The sequence below is a fragment of the Prionailurus viverrinus genome, chromosome A1 (assembly GCF_022837055.1).
Source record: "Prionailurus viverrinus isolate Anna chromosome A1, UM_Priviv_1.0, whole genome shotgun sequence".
Lineage (NCBI taxonomy): Eukaryota > Metazoa > Chordata > Mammalia > Carnivora > Felidae > Prionailurus > Prionailurus viverrinus.
The window spans coordinates 71,856,578-71,874,477 of record NC_062561.1 but is presented as its reverse complement, the minus strand read 5'-3'; the positions used below and the strand labels follow the sequence as shown (position 1 = coordinate 71,874,477).

The 17,900-nt window shown below is 37.6% G+C and overlaps 1 protein-coding gene across 5 annotated transcripts in view; it reads right to left on the bottom strand.

Moving 5' to 3' along the window:
• Window positions 1-17,900, bottom strand: part of PCCA (propionyl-CoA carboxylase subunit alpha) — a 417,383-nt gene that overhangs the window by 260,552 nt on the left and 138,931 nt on the right. For all 5 annotated transcript variants that reach the window (XM_047863104.1, XM_047863113.1, XM_047863129.1 and 2 more), the window contains exon 9: window positions 146-224. In XM_047863104.1, coding sequence (XP_047719060.1) covers window positions 146-224 — 79 coding nt within the window. The remainder of the gene's footprint in view (window positions 1-145; window positions 225-17,900) is intronic.

Below are 17,900 nucleotides of genomic sequence, written 5' to 3'. Positions count from 1 at the left end.
TCCATTTTTTCCCATCTAAAAGAGTAAAAATTATCTGGTTATTGTAATTATTCCATTACACTTTTGGTATCTGTTTACTTGTCAGTTTAATAAAACTCCAGTAACTGCAATTTTCATCAAAAGTAGATTTTGGACAGCACCTCACCTGGTCTCTTCATCATCCCAGGCGATTCGCATGCCTTTCCCACCACCACCTGCTGAGGCCTTGATCATGACAGGGTAGCCTAACAGCAGGGAAGAATTAAACAGAAGTTCAGACTTTGATCATCTGGATGCATGAACATGACAACTGACCACATGTTCAATAACACAGAAGACAATAACTAATTTATTTAAAAGTTCCTTTCTTTAGAGTCAGGAAAATAACACCAGTGTAATGATCTCATGTATATTTTAAAAATGAGAGGTGATCATTTCGAAAGAAAAAGACTATTTGTATCAATAAATATAACATTTTTACCAGTAATGAAATAAAAAGCTAAGAAAACATAAATAAGTTATTTGACAGAGGATTCCAAAAATAGAAGCACATATAATATTAACTAACCAAAGATACAAGAAGCAACTTTTATGACATTTACACACACACACAATTCCTCCAAAGTACTGTTTGCATGCATCACAAATTAAACTCCCTTTTTCAAAAGTAATGATTTACATGTATTTGAGGTATTTTCATCTGAAAATTCACAGGGAACCCCTGCAGCTTTTATCAGCAAAAACTGACACAATGATTTGGGGAGAAATCAAGTCACATTATTCTATCATGGGTGAAAGCAGAAGGTCCAGGACTCACTGTTATCAACGGAGAGGCTACTGCACTCTCCCACTGATTCAACAAGGAATGCATATGCTAGCAAGTGTGATGAAAACACAAAGTAAGACCCAAACAAATGACATCTCCAGCTAAAGTCTGATAAGAGAAAATGACATAAGATTGTTGTTTTAGTATTTAGATTATTCTAAGGTTTGTGACAGCTTGAGTTACCAAGAAAAGTTATAAAAGTCTCCTTGCTTAGAGGTTTCCTGAAAACAAGGTAGATACACTTACATCTGAGACCACTTGTTTATGATCTTTTCTGAAGAAAGAAAACAGTGAGCACCAGGAAGACTCTTCCTGGCCTGTGATGCTCTAACAGCACTACACTCTAGCTATAGGATCTTAGAGGAAAAGGAAGAGAGGGCCAAATGTCATAGACCTTTAGCCCCTAAGCCACAAAACATAGCTCTTAACTTCAACTTAGTTAAAATGGCACTTGCTTTCTATGTGTTTCATAATTAATTCAATTTTTAAAATTCTCATGTTGGTTATATTTATGTGGGACAATATTTTAAAAGCAATGCTAAGTGCAGTGAGAAAAAAGATTAACAATACTGTTTTTACACTGGAGTGTCAGAATCTAGGAAGAGAGAGGGAAAGTACCCAAATAATTCTATCACTGGGAATTCAGAAGAGAAAAGTACAACAAGGTAAGAGGAAAGCGATTAAGGAAATCATCTTACAGCAAGGACCAAATATTTACGTGAGGCTGTGAAGGATGAGCAGGATTTGAACACTTTAGGCAGGAATAGCAGAACAAAACAGGCAGGGAAGCATGGGATTGGCTTAAGGAATGACTAAATCCAGCTGTAGAGTATCCGCAGGATGGCAGAAGAAAAAGAGAACCGAAACATAAATTAGGGGGAAGATATGCTTCACACTTTTGCATGCCACAGACCCTGCACAAGAGTGAAAAAAAAGGAGTATTCGTCTCTTTCCATGCTGTGGCCTCACAGGAATGTCCCATAAAGGAATCAGATTGAAATCATTCATGAGGAATCAGCCTGTTTTGGAGTAGTGAAGAAATAATACCTAAAAATTAGAAACTGGCATGCTTAAGAAATCATTAAAATTTAAATAAAATTTAAATCAAAAATTTAAACAAATGGTGGGGTGCCTGGGTGGCTCCGTCAGTTAAGGGACTTCACCTCAGGTCATGATCTTGCAGTTTGTGAGTTCGAGGCCCGTGTCAGGCTCTGCAGTGATAGCTCAGAGCCTGGAGCCTGATTCAGATTCTGTGTCTCCCTCTCTCTCTGTCCCTCCCTCCCTCCCTCCCTCTCTCTCAAAAATAAACATTAAAAAAAATTTTTTTTAATTTAAACAAATGGATCCATACCCCAAAAAACATGTTATCACTTCACCATCCAAAACTATTTATCCATACAAACAGGAAACAGGAAACCACAAGAGGTAATCTATCTATATCCCATATCTCTGTTTTCAGTTCCCTCTGAGGATTAGGAAATTTGCAGTTATTCTGATTTCAGTATTAATCTCATCTTATTTACTATGGACCCTAGTTCAAAATAAGACTGGGAAAGTGTCCTTGGTCAGAAGGAACTAGATGGGGAAACAAAACAGAAGAAGTAACTTGTCAACAAGAAATGATTATATGCTCAGAAAAGATGAGTCATTGTTAGGCAACAAGGTAATACATAATAAGGCAATTACATATGGTCCCCCCAAAAGGAGGCAAGGTAGCATGAGACCTGTCAATACATATAACCCAGGAAGACAAGATTCTCTGATGAAACTAACAAGTCAAATATAACACAATTGGGAGGGAAGAAGAAACTGGCATAAGCTAGTGGTGACATTACAGTCACCAACTCAATCTAATTTCTGAACTATAATTGGAAATAATATAAAACTAAGGTTTTATACTCCACTTCCTATGCCAAATAAGTCATTAAATTTCAGACAGAACATATTTTTATGTTGTCACCATGCCATGCATAAACTAGACCTAGCCATTTCAAGAGGAGGGGAAACAATATTCCACACAGATGATGTTAAATAGTATCAAAGCGCCCAGTCCCTCATCCCTACTTTCTTACTGTGTCTCTGAAACTCTAAATGGGGTAAGTCATGGGGGACCAGGAACTGGAAGAAAAGGTAAAAAGATTCAACCAAAAGTAAAAATTCCTAGAAAAATCCAAAATAGTCAAGGAGATGGCTGTCACCACTCCCTCACTTTACCTGGTCTAGACCCAAAATTTCCACTAATGTTCTACCCCAATTTATTATCCATTGGAGTACTCACTTCTGAGTACTATGATGCAGTTCTTTAATATTATTTGGTTGCCATAGATTTGAAGCAGAACAACCTCCCTCAGAACGAAACAAATTTCTCTAAGGTTTTTAAAAGGAGAAGAACTCTTGGTATGAAAAGATTGCTTTTAAAAAAAAAAGAAAAAAAAAAAAACACAGGTCCTGGTGCGGTTGGCAAGTTCTTCCACAGGTTTCTTCTCCTCTCCCCAGATGCCTACTCCCACTACCTGACCTCACCACCCAGTGACGCTCCTGCAAACACTCTCAACTCCAACATGCAGCGAGTCTCCATTCTTTATTTCCCTCCCACCTAATGTTTCCAAAAAGAAACCTATTAAATACTACATGAGGAAAAAAATTAAATATTTAAGGAAGTACAGAAACTCAGGTTACCAAAGCACTATTGCTCCCTTTCTGTCCTCAAACTTCAAGGGCAGGTCTGGTCTCCTGTCCCCCCAGCAATCAACAGGTCTTACTTTCCACCAGAAAGCAGCAATCCTCTTTCTTTCTAACTCTCTACCAAATTTCCATTCATCAACTCAAAAATATACACTCAGTAAACACTATGTGCCAAGCACCAATCTGACTCCTGGGGACACAAAGATAAACAATTCAGAAAGTTCTCTGCTCTCATGGCACTTACCATCTAGTGGACAATGATGTATAAGTACACAGGCACCTGAATATGCATACTCATGCATAAATATGAATATACACACAACACATAAGGGGGCGGGGAGTACAATAAAGACAACAGAAGGATGTGACTGGGGGTGATCAGGGTTCCTTTTCCTTGAAGCCTTCTCCGAGAAAACATACTGAAACTGAGACTTGACTGAGCTGGAGCCTGCCCTCTGAAAACCAGTGAGAGAGGAACACTCGTGACAGAAAGAACGAGTTGGAAAGGCTACAATACAGGAGAGGGCAGCAACCTAATGTTGGGTTTGTGAAGATCACTTTGGCTGTTCGCAAGGGATGAACTGTCTGAGGACATAGGTGGGCACAGGGAGACTGATTAAGAAGCTTCTGCAATGTTCTAAGGGTGAGCCAACTGTGGCTTCCATGGCTGGAAGAAACAAAGGCTTGCAGTTTGTTTTAGAGATGGAGTCAGCTTGACTTGCTGACAGTGTGGATATGGACAATAAGGAAATGAAGGAAGATTCTGGGCGTTTAGGCACTTTCCCATTTTGTTATGGATTACAGGTCTAAAGGAACTTTTTTTTTCTTTTGAACTGATAGCACCACGTTGACCCATATAAGACACAATACATACATAACCTCCCCCTTCAAGCAAAATCTGCCCCTATACTCGGTGTAAAACTTGGTAACTTAAAGCTGGCAAATGATACCTCAGTGATGCAATAGTCATAAAATAAAGAATTTTATGTGGTTCTTCACCTTCAGTTTCTTGAATTAAAATTTCATAGAATATAATGACTGATGGAGATGAAAAATGGGGAAAAAAAAGTAAAAAGTGAAATATTTCTTGGAAAGTGTCCTATTCCTAATTTGATAGTGTAAATCAGAAATCTCTCCAGCATCAAAGAGAACATATGATTGGGGGGGGGGGGGGGAGTGTTCTTTTAAAAACAGTTGGAAAACATTTATAATTAGGCCTTTATTTCCTAAAAAGTAGGGTTCAGAATTAAAAGAAAATGAAAGCTATTTCAGAGAATAGGACAGTCCTCCAGACGGACAGAATAGAATCTCATAATGGAACCTCAGAAGAGAGAACAAAAGAATGGAGGGGGGGGGGGGGGGCGGGGAGTTTCTCAGACAGCCAGGAAGGAAATCTCCAGCTAACAGCTGTATATTATAATTACAGGGAAATCAAGTATTATGCATTGCATTGGTTAGATTCCTTTTCTCTCCTTGAATAGTTCACTTATTACCTTTTTGATTTGGAGTTTGTGTGTATATTTATGGGAGGGGCTATCCTACACGAAAGTGATATTTTGAAAAATCCAAACTACTGTTGCATACAATATCCTACAATTTCAATTTACCTGATTGTCTCATTATTAGATTCAGAATAAAAATCTTTTAATACTACATAACTGAAATTGTACCCTAATTATTATATCACATAAGAAAAAAAAAGTCTAATTGTCCATTTCCTGATGAAGAAGTTTGATTGCTTGATTAAGATGGTGACCATTAAATTTCCTCATGAAAAATATGCCATTTTCAGTTTATAATTAGCAGACGATCTGTAGATCAACCTTTGGAAACTGTGAATATCCTATACTCAAACAATATTCCACCCAATAGTAATAATAAACTTTAATGAGTCTTGCTTTATATAATTTTTACACTGCTTATAGCAAAATGAGTTTTTAAAAATGCTGACAATTTTTGCCTCTTCTCACTGTTGTTTCTCCAATGACTAAAAGAGGGCCTGGAGAAGAGAATGCAAAATGTACTTACTAAATAAAATGTATTAATTAACAATTTCAGTACTTGCAAATCCTTTATTTTTAGTACTATATTTCACTGTATAAACACACATTATTCATTCTAGTGTGAATAGACATTCAGATCTATACATACAATGCTCCCATGAGTATTTCTGTATCTGTAGCTTGGAACCCTGTGCAAGAGGTATATGTCTAGGACTATAACTGTTGGATAGTATGCAACAGTTACAAAGTACTAAAAAATCCAGTTTCTTCACTATTCTTTATCTCCATGATCACAACACTTATACAAACTACCATTACCTCTTTATAGGATGCCTGTAGTAGCCTCCTAACACAACTCTCTGCCACTATAGTTGGTCCCCTCAGACTATACAGTGGTCACTGGAATTCTCTATTTTTTTTTCTCACCTCTCTCCCCAGCCTAAAACATTAAGAGTTTATGTTGTACCAAGAAACCATAGATGTTTAATGAAATTAAAATTATGAACTCAAGGAAAGGAAGAGTGGAAGGTACAAGATGGCTTAACATAAACTTGTTGAATCACAGTACCAGGTAAAGCTATGCTTGAGTTAAGGAAGCTTTAAAAAAAAAAAAGGCACCTAAAAGGTATTAATATGAACATCAATTAACTGACCTATCAAACAAAATAAATTTTAACCGCTTTTACACTAAGATAAAATCCAAACACAAAATATAACATTCACAATGTTTACAATCCAATCAAAACTTAAGAGACACGTGAAGAGGGATGCCTGACTATCCCAGCCCCATACAGCATGGGACTCTTGTCTTGATCTTGGGGTTGTGAGTTTGAGCCCCGTGCTGGGTGTAGAGAGTACTTAAAAACAAAAACAAAAAACAAAAGAAAAAGAGAGAGAGAGAAAATGCAATCACCTCATGAGGAAAACAGTCAAAAGAAAAGAAGCCCCAAACTGAAAAACATACAACAGCTATTGCAAATTATAGCTATTAGAAACATTGTAAGTATGGAAAAGGATTTAAAGAAAAAGTCATCAACTACACTCCAATTAATTTTTTTTCTAAAAAGAAAACAGAATCATGTTGGGAGAAATTTTTAAAGATTATTAAAAATTAAAATTTGGGGAGCACCTAGGTGGCTCAGTTAGTTGAGCGTCAGACTCTTGGTTTCAGCTCAGGTCACGCACTCACAGTTTCATGAGTTCAAGTCCTAAGTCAGGCTCCGAGTTGACAGTGTGGAACCTGCTTGGGATTCTCTGTCTCCCTCTCTCTCTGCCCCTCCCCCACTCACACTGTGTCTGTCTGTCTGTCTGTCTGTCTCTCTCTCTCTCTCTCTAAACTTTAAAACAAAAAGTTAAAATGGGGCTCCTGGGTGGCTCAGTCAGTTGAGTGTCTGACTTCAGCTCAGGTCATGATCTCACAGTCTGTGGATTCAAGCCCCATGTCAGGGTCTGTGCTAATAGCTCAGAGCCTGGAGCCTGCTTCAGATTCTGTGTCTCCCTCTCTCTCTGTCCCTCCCCATTTGCACTCTGTCTCTCTCCCTCTCTCTCTCAAAAATAAATAAACATTAATTTTTTTAATTAAAATAAAACAACTAAAAGGAAAAGATCCAACAATGTATAAAAAAGAATTATACCATGACCACATGGGATTTATTCCTAGTAAGCAAGGTTATTCCAACACTTGAAACATCAATTAATGTAATCCATCACATCAACAGGCTAAAGAAGAAAAAATATGATAGGACTATAGGAGCAGATGCAAAAAGTATTTGACAGAATCTAGCACCCACTGAGCTCAGCAAGCTACAAATTGAAGTTCTTAAACTTCATAAAGAACATCTATAAAAACCTACATCTAACCTTAAAGTTAGTGATGAGAACCTAGATGCTTTCCCCTTAAGTTCATGAACAAGGTAAGGATGTCCCCTCTTAGCACTCCTATTCAACATTCTATACAAGTTCTATTTTATGCAATAAGACAAGAAAAAGGTAAACACATTGGGAAGAAATAAAACTCATTAGCAGGTAATAGGATGTCTATAAAGAAAATCTCGAAGAGTCAACACAACAACCAAAAAATGTCTAGAACTGGGGCGCCTGGGTGGCGCAGTCGGTTAAGCGTCCGACTTCAGCCAGGTCACGATCTCGCGGTCCGTGAGTTCGAGCCCCGTGTCGGGCTCTGGGCTGATGGCTCATGGCTCAGAGCCTGGAGCCTGTTTCCAATTCTGTGTCTCCCTCTCTCTCTGCCCCTCCCCCGTTCATGCTGTGTCTCTCTCTGTCTCAAAAATAAATAAATGTTAAAAAAAAAAATTTTTTTTTTTAAAAATGTCTAGAACTAATAAATGAATTGTAACAAGGTTGCAGGATACAAGGTCAATGTAAAAAGTTGATTACACTCCTATGTACCACTAATGAAAACTTGGAATTTGAAATTTAAAACACAGTACTATTTACATTAGCACCCCCCCCCCCAAAAAATTAGGCATAAATCTAACAAAAAATGTATGGTACCTATATGAGGAAAGCTACAAAGTTCAAATAAAATTAAGGAAGATTTAAATAAATGGAGAAATATTCATGTGTATGAATAGGAAGACAATATTGTTAAGATACCAATTCTCCTCAACCTGATCTACAGATGCAATAAATCCCAATCAAAATCCCAGCAAGTTATTTTGTGGATATCAACAAACTGATTTTAATATTTATACAGAAAACAAAAGGCCCAGAATCACTAATAGTAAAGGAAAATAACAATTTCAAAATATTGATATAGGGCCGACCAGGTGGCCCAGTTGGTTGAGCATCCAACTCTTGATTTCAGCCCATTTCATGATCCCAGCGTCATGGGGTTGAACTCTGCATCAGGCTTTGCACAGACTGTGGAGCCTACTTGAGATTCATTCTCTCTCTCTCTGTCTCCCTCCCTCCCTCCCTCCCCCCCCCCATCCCCTGCTTGTACTCTTGAAAATAATTTTTTTAAGTTATTTAAAAGACAAAGATTGGCACCACCCAATTTCAAGACTTATTATAAAGCTATAGTCAGCATGGTATTGGTAAAAGAACAAACAAATTAATCAATGGAATGGAATAAAGAGACCAAAAATAGACACACATGAACAGAGTCAACTGATCTCTGGCAAAGAAGCAAAAGCAATAGCAATTCAACAAAGGAAAGTCGCTTCAACAAATAGTGCTAGAACTGGACATCCATACACACACAAAAAACTAATCTAGACACAATCCTTAAAAGGTAACTCAAAGTGGATCTTAGACCTGAATATAAAAACAACCAAAGTTCTAGAAGATGAATGATCTAGATGTTCTAGATGACCCTGGGTTTGACAATGAGTTTTTAAAATAAAAATTTTTTTTCAATGTTTATTCATTTTTGAGAGACAGAAAGAGACAGAGCAAGAGCAGGGAGGGGCACTGAGAGAGGGAGACACAGAATCCAAAGCAGGCCCCAGGCTCTGAGCTGTCAGCACAGAGCCCAACACGGGGCTCAAACTCACAAACCACAAGATCATGACCTGAACCAAAGTCAGACACTTAACCGACTGGGCCACCCTGGCACCCCGACAATGAGTTACATGAGTTACAATGAGATACAACATCCAAAGCACAATCCATAAGAGAAAAACATTGATAAATATGTTCAAAACATGTATCTGATAAAGAACTTGTATCTAAAATAGAGTTCTTAAAACCCAACAGTAAGAAAACCCAATGTAAAATCAGCAAAAGAGGTGCGTGGGTGGCTCAGTCAGTCGAGCGTCCAACTCTTGATTTCGGCTCAGGTCACGATCCCAGGGTGATGGCATCAAGCCCCACATTGGGCTCTGTGCTGAGCATGCAGCCTGCTTGAGATTCTCTCTCTCCCCCACTCTGTCCCTCTCCCCAGCTCGCACTCTCTCTTTCTCTCTTAAAAAAAAAAGAATCAGTAAAAGATTTGAAGACACACCTCTATAAAGAAGAATGCAAAGATAGCAAACATAGAAAAAGATGCTCACATCTTTGCATTCAGGGAAATGCAAATTAAAACGAGATACTACTATATTCCTATTAGAATGGCTAATAACAAAAACATGCACAATATCAAAAGCTATCAAGGATGTAAAGCAACAAGAGAGCAACAGGAATGCATATTCACTGCTGGTGGGCATGTAAAATAATCTTACCCTACAACCCAGTAGTCAGAGTCCTGAGTATATACCCAACTAAGCTGAAAATTCATATCCACACAAAAACCTGCATACAAAAACTTTGTCCACAATTGCCAAAAACTGGAAACAACCAAGATCTCTTTCAAAATGTGAATGGATAAACAATCTGTTGTATACCCACACAATAGAATATTATTCAATAATTAGAAGAAATGAGCTATCAAGCCACAAAAAGACATGGAGGAACTTTTACATACATACAGCTAAGTGAAAAAAAAGCCCATCTGAAAAGGCTACATACTGTATGATTCCAACTATATGACACTCTGGAAAAGGCAAAAGCATAGAGGTAGTAAGCAGTGTGTCCCAAGGGTTGCAGGGGTAGGGAGAGGAGGATTGAAAACATGAAGCACAAGGGAAACTATTTTGTATGAAACTATAATGGTAGAATCGAGTCACTATGCATTTGTCAAAACACATAGAACTACACAATGCAAACAGGGAACCTTACTGTAAACTGTGGACTGTAGTTAATAATGTATCAAGGTTGGTTTGTTAATTGTAACAAATGCACCACACTAACACCAAGTGTTAACAATTGGGGAAACTGCAGTGTGCTGGGGGTGGGGATGTATATAGAACCGCATGTACTTAACGATGTGTTCAATTATTCTGTAAATCTAAAATGGTGCTTAAAAAATAATTAAGCCTATTAATCATTTAAAGGGGGACAAACATTTGAAAAGACAGTTCACAAAAGAAGATTAATGAATGTGAAAGCATTAGGCATGTGAAAATATACTCATATTATGTATTAGGTATTAAGGAAACATAATTATAATCACACTGAAATAAAACTTACACATCCATCAGAATAACTAAAGTTAAAAAGACAGGCAATGTTAAGAGTTTTTCTGGAATAACTGGAACTCTCAAACACTTTTGTGGAAATGTAAAATGGAGGAAGGGACATTTTCAAAAAGGATAACAATGTTCTAGATCTTAATTTTGGCTGCATTTATTAAAGTTCACTAAGGTGTACACTTAAAACAGCTAGGCTTTATTCTTCATAAAATATACATCAATAAAAACGATTTTAGGAAGCAGACAAAAAGAACAGACCACCATCAAGTAACAAAAATTAGAGCTCTCTCTTCAACAGCTACAGAACACAGCACAACCATTTCAGCACTATGCTGACAGAAAACCTCTATCAATCTAGATATGCACATGTGGCAAAACATCTTTCAAGAAAGAACACAAAATAGGGGCACCTGGTAGTTCAGTGGGTTGGGCATTCAACTCTTGATTTCAGCTTAGTTCATCATCTTACAGTTCATGAGACTGAGCCCTGCATTGGGCTCCATGCTAAAAGCACAGGGCCTACTTGGGATTCTCTCTCTCCCTCTCTCTCTGCCCCTCCCCAACTTGTGCACAAGTGTGCTCTCTCTCTCTCTCTCTCTCTCTCAAAAATAAACAAACATTAAAAAAAAGGACACTGCTAATCTGAATAGAAACAAAACAAACATCAGTCTATATACTTCCAAGAGATACACCTAAAACAATGATTCACTGGTTGATTGAAAATTTGGAGGAACATACAAAGAATAGACCAAAATAAGGTGGCTTAGACATATTATCATCACATAAAACCAGATTTAAAAGCCAAAAAGTCACTACACTTTGCTAAGAAGTAAAATTAGCCAAGAAGATACATGTTATGCTGTTATATTACTTATTAACTTATCTTAAGAATATACAGAGGCAAAACCTTAACAAGCAAGGAAAAACTGAAAAATCCACTCTTTTACAAATTGATCATATAATCAAAACATCACTAGAATATTTGAATATCCTAACAGGTAGTGCTGACCTACTGGTTATCTATAAAATACAGCATAATTTGAGAATATACATTATTTTCAGGCACGGATGTAAGATGTAAAGTGACATGCCTTGGCCATAAGGTAATTCTTATCAAATAAGATTCTAAATAAAAAAGATCATATTCATTTAACAAAAAGCAATTAAGTTAGAAATCAATAAAATAAGCAGTGCCTGGGTGGCTCAGTCAGTTAACTGTTCGACTCCTTGATTTCGGCTCAGGTCATAATCTCACAGTTCACAGGATCTACCTCTGCATGAGGCTCCTTAGGATTTTCTCTCTCTCCCTTTCTCTCTGCCTCTCCCCTGTTCATGTTCACTCACTCACTCTCTCTCAAAAATAAGTAAACATTAAAAAAAAAAAAAAAGAAATCAATAACACAAAAAGTAGAAAATTTTCAGTTATTTTAAAATGCATTCTTAAAAAACACAGTCAAAAACCATAATAGAAATCTGGGGCGCCTGGCTGGCTCACTCAGTAGAGCATTCAATTCCTGATCTCAGGGTTGTGGGTTTGAGCCCCATGTTGGGTATAGAAATAGAAAAGAAAAAAGAAAAAAAGAAAAGAAAAAGACAAGAAAAGGGAAAAAAAGACAAAAGGAGAGAGAAGAGAGAGCCAGAAAGACAGAAATCTGAAAATACCCAGATATGAACAGTTACGAAAAATATGTATCAAAACTGTGAAATAGGGTTTTCAATTCAGATCACCACTTTAGGCCATTCTGCCAGCTGCTGGAAATATTATTGGCAACCAACAGCTGACTTGTCCTCAGCTTTCTGCCCAATCTTAGGGACAGCCCACACCCAATGGTGAGCTGACACCGGTGTACAAAGGTTCAATGTCATTGCCCCAATGTCATTGAAACAGTTATAAAAAACCAACTCTATATTCAGAACTCTCTGTAGGGTCAGCTAAGTCATTTGTTGAGTCTGCATCTCAACTCAACTCCTCTTTCAGTCTGGTGTCTTTCACTCCTTCACATATACTGGTCCCAAGTGTATTTCTGCAATAACTTCCAGAATCTGTTTCCAAAGGAATTCCACCTATTACAAAGGAATACATTTGAAAGGCTATTACAGTGATCGGAGCAAGAGGTGACAGGAGCTTAAACAGAAAAAGGAGCCGAGAAATGGAGAGAAGCTGATAAATTCAAGATTTGGAAGATAATGACTATCATACACAAAGAGCAAAACCACAAAATGAAATAGAATAGTGAACAGTGAATCATGGGAAAAGCCTCATTGCTGATATCGAAACTGAAACCTCCCCACTTCCTGCCTCTGTGATACATGACACTGCACATGGCAGAACTTCCATGAGCCCTCTTATTCCCTGAACAAGGCTGGCACAGAACAAGGCTGGCTCCCACAACATGACTGCTGGGAAGCAAACACACAGGACAAAGAAATAGTCTTTGTTGCTTAAGATCACAAGAGAAGACAATAAGTATGTGGAATACTAGAGGGCTTATGAACTAATGACAACTACATGGACTTGAATAAAAACCAGCATATTACTAGAGCTTTCCAAGAAAGTACAATTCAGAATCTGCTGGGAAATGTGGCTGTCACACAACACTTGGCTACATTGAAAAGCTCCTATTGTATACACAAACAGAGGTAGTTTAAGTTCAAGCAATTTGAGGTAATGAATTCCATTATCAATGCATTACTCATGTTGTGTATACTTGGTCATAACATTTTCTACTGATCTTATTGCTGTCTTTTCTTTCCAAATCAGTAATAGTTTTAGCATTATCAACTTAGTTTTGCCATACGCTTTGGGTTAACACATTTAGACTGAGGTGATACATATTTGCATCGAATACTATCTGGGATTTATCATCATCCAGTAACTGGAATGTAAACATGTTATGTATTGCAGTCCAATTATGAATGACTCATATCTCCACTACCACTGCAGATATATTATATATATATATATATATATATATATATATATATATATATTCTCTAAAAAGATACTGTAAGTGATCCTTATTATCACTTTATTTTTCCCAATGGAAAATTTTTTAAAAGTGTGAAAAGAGCACAGGATGGTTTGCCCTTCCTACGTTGGCCATACACACACAACAAAAATAACTACAGAAATATATTTAGTTTAAATAAGAATTAACCAATACTGCACACGTAAAAATACAATCAAGACAATACAATACAATACAATACAATACAATACAATACAATACAAATAAGCTAAAGTAAACCAAAACATAACATGACTTGTTTTGATTTGGCAAGGAAAAGCAATTATCCTTTTTAGAAAAACTGATCTTGTCTACCTATTTCCCTCTACTCAGGCAAATAAAAAATTAGATCCCTAGCTCTGCTCTAGGAACAAAAATAGAGCACATTTAATGTATTAATAGATTAGAGCAAAAGGGGTTCACACACAGCAAGTTTCCAAACAAAAACCAAAGGCTCAATGTTTTCACATTACTGTTGGAACATTATACACAGCCTCTTGTGTAACAGAAGAACAGAAAAAAGAAAAGGTATGCAAGAAAAACAAAAGATGAGGAAGAACTGAGAAAAGCAAAAGAGAGGCAATGGGAAAGAATATGGAAAAAATACACAGTGAGAACTTGTGAAATCACGCTAAAACCAAAACGTGTATGTTGGAGTAATAAAAGAAAATAGAAGTACCCTAAGTGACAGTGGGAAATGAAGAAAGGGGACATAGGACTCTCATTCCCCCATCTCCCAGGGATTATCATTCTGACCTCAAATGACCACATTACTTCAATGATGGGAAAAGAGCAAGGTAAAAAATCGTCACTTTTTAATGGATTTCACAAAGGACACCATTCTCTTCAACCTAACTTCTTCCTTAGGCATTTCTTATTAAATCTCCTTAGCATATTAATCATATCTTCTACTGTGGACCTATTTGGAAAATAAATTAACAGAATGTGAGATTGAGAAGAAGGTATACAAACTGTAATAGTTCTTCAAAGATTTCTTCAATATATCTTCAACCACACAGCCGTATACCATGTGTGAAATAAACAGCATGAAATAGAGGAAATAAAAGATTTGGGGGCTTAGCCAAGTATTTTTATCCCTCTTAACACAATTTGTTCTTATGTTAAAAAAAAAAAAAACCACAAGCAACTTTTTATGTAATGATATGTCAAAAGGAAGATGGGAGGTACAGACAGGGGAAAAGAGCCAGAACAGAGAAGAAAGCAAGACCACAGCTCCTCCCCACTAACCAGACCCAGAGGCCATGGCAGTCTGAAGACTAATATCAAAAAGAAACCAATGGAAGGGGGCACCTGGCTGGCTCTGTCGGTAGAACGTGCAGCTCTTCATCTAGGGGTTGTAAGTTCAAGCCCCACATTGGGTGTAGAAATTACTTAGAATAAAAATCTTAAAGAAAAACCACACACACACGCACGCACACACACACGGGAGAGCCTATCTTGCTAAGAACATAAGATGTCACCATCAGAGAGAAGTGAGAAGGCAATAAGGATCAGTCACATAATCTCATACATCTGAATCTTAGATTCCTAAAACTGCCATTATCCCAGCCTAATGAATCCAAGGACAACCTTCGAGAATTGATGAACAGTTGTTAACAAGCACATACTAAATTTACTTGAACAATCTTAGATTACTTTTTAATTATCTACTTGCTGAGACTTTATCATGGTTTACTTAATGTTCCAGTTCTTCCCAGGTATCTCCATTACAAAACTCAAGATTAGGAAAGGGGGGGAGGAAGTGAGAAAATCTCTGTCAAATTATGGTCTATAAATATTGTGAAAAAAAAATTTAATGTATGACTACTTAATTCATTTGTATACTGATATACACATTTCTATTTGTATTCATTCACTGAATAACCACTTGCTGAATACATACTATGTGATAAGGATTGTCTTAAGTACTAGAAATGCAAGGAAAACTAACTCACATGGTCAACTTTATTACAAAACAGTAACTAAATGAACATAAAACAACCATTTGCAAAGATAAATAGAATCTGTTTAATGCAGGGAATCCCATGCTATTTTAAGAGAAAAGCAATCCATCAATATACTTCAATAAAAGCGGCAAGGAGATATTTCCGTATTGAAATAAGTCCTGAGAACATTGCAGGACAAAGAACACACTTTATGAGATACTGTTTGGTTTGATATTATTTTATACTTTCCTTAAAAATGCTTTATAACCCAATCATTCAGTCCTTCATGCCTTTTAATAAATATTTGAGGAGGGGCGCCTGGGTGGCGCAGTCGGTTAAGCGTCCGACTTCAGCCAGGTCACGATCTCGCGGTCCGGGAGTTCGAGCCCCGCGTCGGGCTCTGGGCTGATGGCTCAGAGCCTGGAGCCTGTTTCCGATTCTGTGTGTCCCTCTCTCTCTGCCCCTCCCCCGTTCATGCTCTGTCTCTCTCTGTCCCAAAAATAAATAAACGTTGAAAAAAAAAATTTTTTTTAAATAAAAAAATAAAAATAAATATTTGAGGAAAATGTGTATTTTTCTAATGTTGTGCAAAGTATTCTATATATATAAGGCCTAATTGGTTTATAGTGTTGTTCAAGATCTGTATTTCCTTACTGATCCTCTGTAGATATTCTTTTTGTTGTTGTCGTTGTTGTTTTGACTTAAACAACAAACATTTATTTCTCATAGTTTTGGAGGCTGAGAAATAGAAGATTAAGTTGCTAGCAGATTCAGCGTCTGGTAAGAACCTACTTCTTGTTTCATAAACAGCCAAGAGTCCTCACATGGTGAGAAAGGCAAGGGAGCTCTCTGGGGTCTATTTTTTTTTCATGGAATTTTTAAAAATATAATCTATTGTCAAATTGGCTTACATACAACACCCAGTGCTCATCCCAACAAGTGCCCTCCTCAATGCCCATAACCCACTTTTGCCTCTCCCCCACTCCCCCATCCACCCTCAGTTTGCTCTCTGTATTTAAGAGTCTCTTGTGGTTTGCCCTCCCTCCCTCTCTGTAACTATTTTTTCCCTTTCCCTTCCCCCATGGTCTTCTGTTAAGTTTCTCAAGATCCACATATGAGTGAAAACATGAGATTCTGCCCTTTTCTGAATGACTTATTTTTCTCAGCATAATACCTTCCAGTTCCATCCACGTTGCTACAAATGGCAGGATTTTTCTTTCTCACTGCCAAGTAGTATTCCATTGTATATATAAACCACATCTTCTTTATCCACTCATCAGTTGATGGACATTTAGGCTGTTTCCATAATTTGGCTATTGTTGAAAGAAAGTGCTGCTATAAACACTGGGGTACATGTGCCCCTATGCATCAGTTCTCCTGTAATCCCTGGGTAAACTCCTAGTAGTGCTATTGCTAGGTCGTAGTGTAGTACTATTTTTTGTGAAACCTCCACACTGTTTTCCAGAGTGGCTGCACCAGTTGTATTCCCAACAGTGCAGGAAGGTTCCCGTTTCTCCACATCCTCGCCAGCAGCTGTAGTTTCCTGATTTGTTCATTTTAGCCACTCTGACCCATGTGAGGTGATATCTCAGTGTAGCTCTGATTTGCATTTCCCTGATGATGAGTGATGTTGAGCATCTTTTCATGTGTCTGTTGGCCATCCAGATGTCTTCTTCGGAAAATTGTCTATTCATGTCTTCTGCCCATTTCTTCACTGGATTATTTGTTTTTCTGGTGTTGAGTTTGGTTAAGTTCTTTATAGATTTGGGATACTAACCCTGTATCCAGATACGTCATTTGCAAATATCTTTTTCTGGGGTCTCTTTTATAAGGATGCTAATCCCATTCATCAGGGCACATGGCTCTGTCCTGATGACCTGATCACCTCCCAAAGACCCCACTTCTAAATACCATCACATTGAGGATTAGATTTCCACACATGAATTTTGAGAGGACACAAACATTCTGTCTATAGCAATTGGCTAGAACCAGCCGTGTGTTAGAATTGGCTTTTATTAGCTCAGAAGAGCCAACTGCTAAATTTTCAGGAAACTTGATAATACTCAAAATGCACCACTTTCTAATTATTTTCCTACACCTGGCTATATCTATGTTCTTGATGTTGTGTTGGCATGGTGGAAATACTATAAAATGGCATGCTACTGCACTTCTCCAAGTTCCACGTCCAATACTGTCTCACTGGTAGGGCGCCTGAGTGGCTCAGTCCGTTAAGTGTCCAACTCCTGATTTTGGCTCAGGTCACGATCTCACGGTTCATGACGTCAAGGCACATGTCGGGCTCCACGCTGACAATACGGAGTCTGCTTAGGATTTTTCCTCTCCCTCTGCCCCTTTTCCACACATGCACGTTCTCTCTCTTCCTCTCAAAATAAGTAATAACGTCTCATTGGTAACTTGAAATT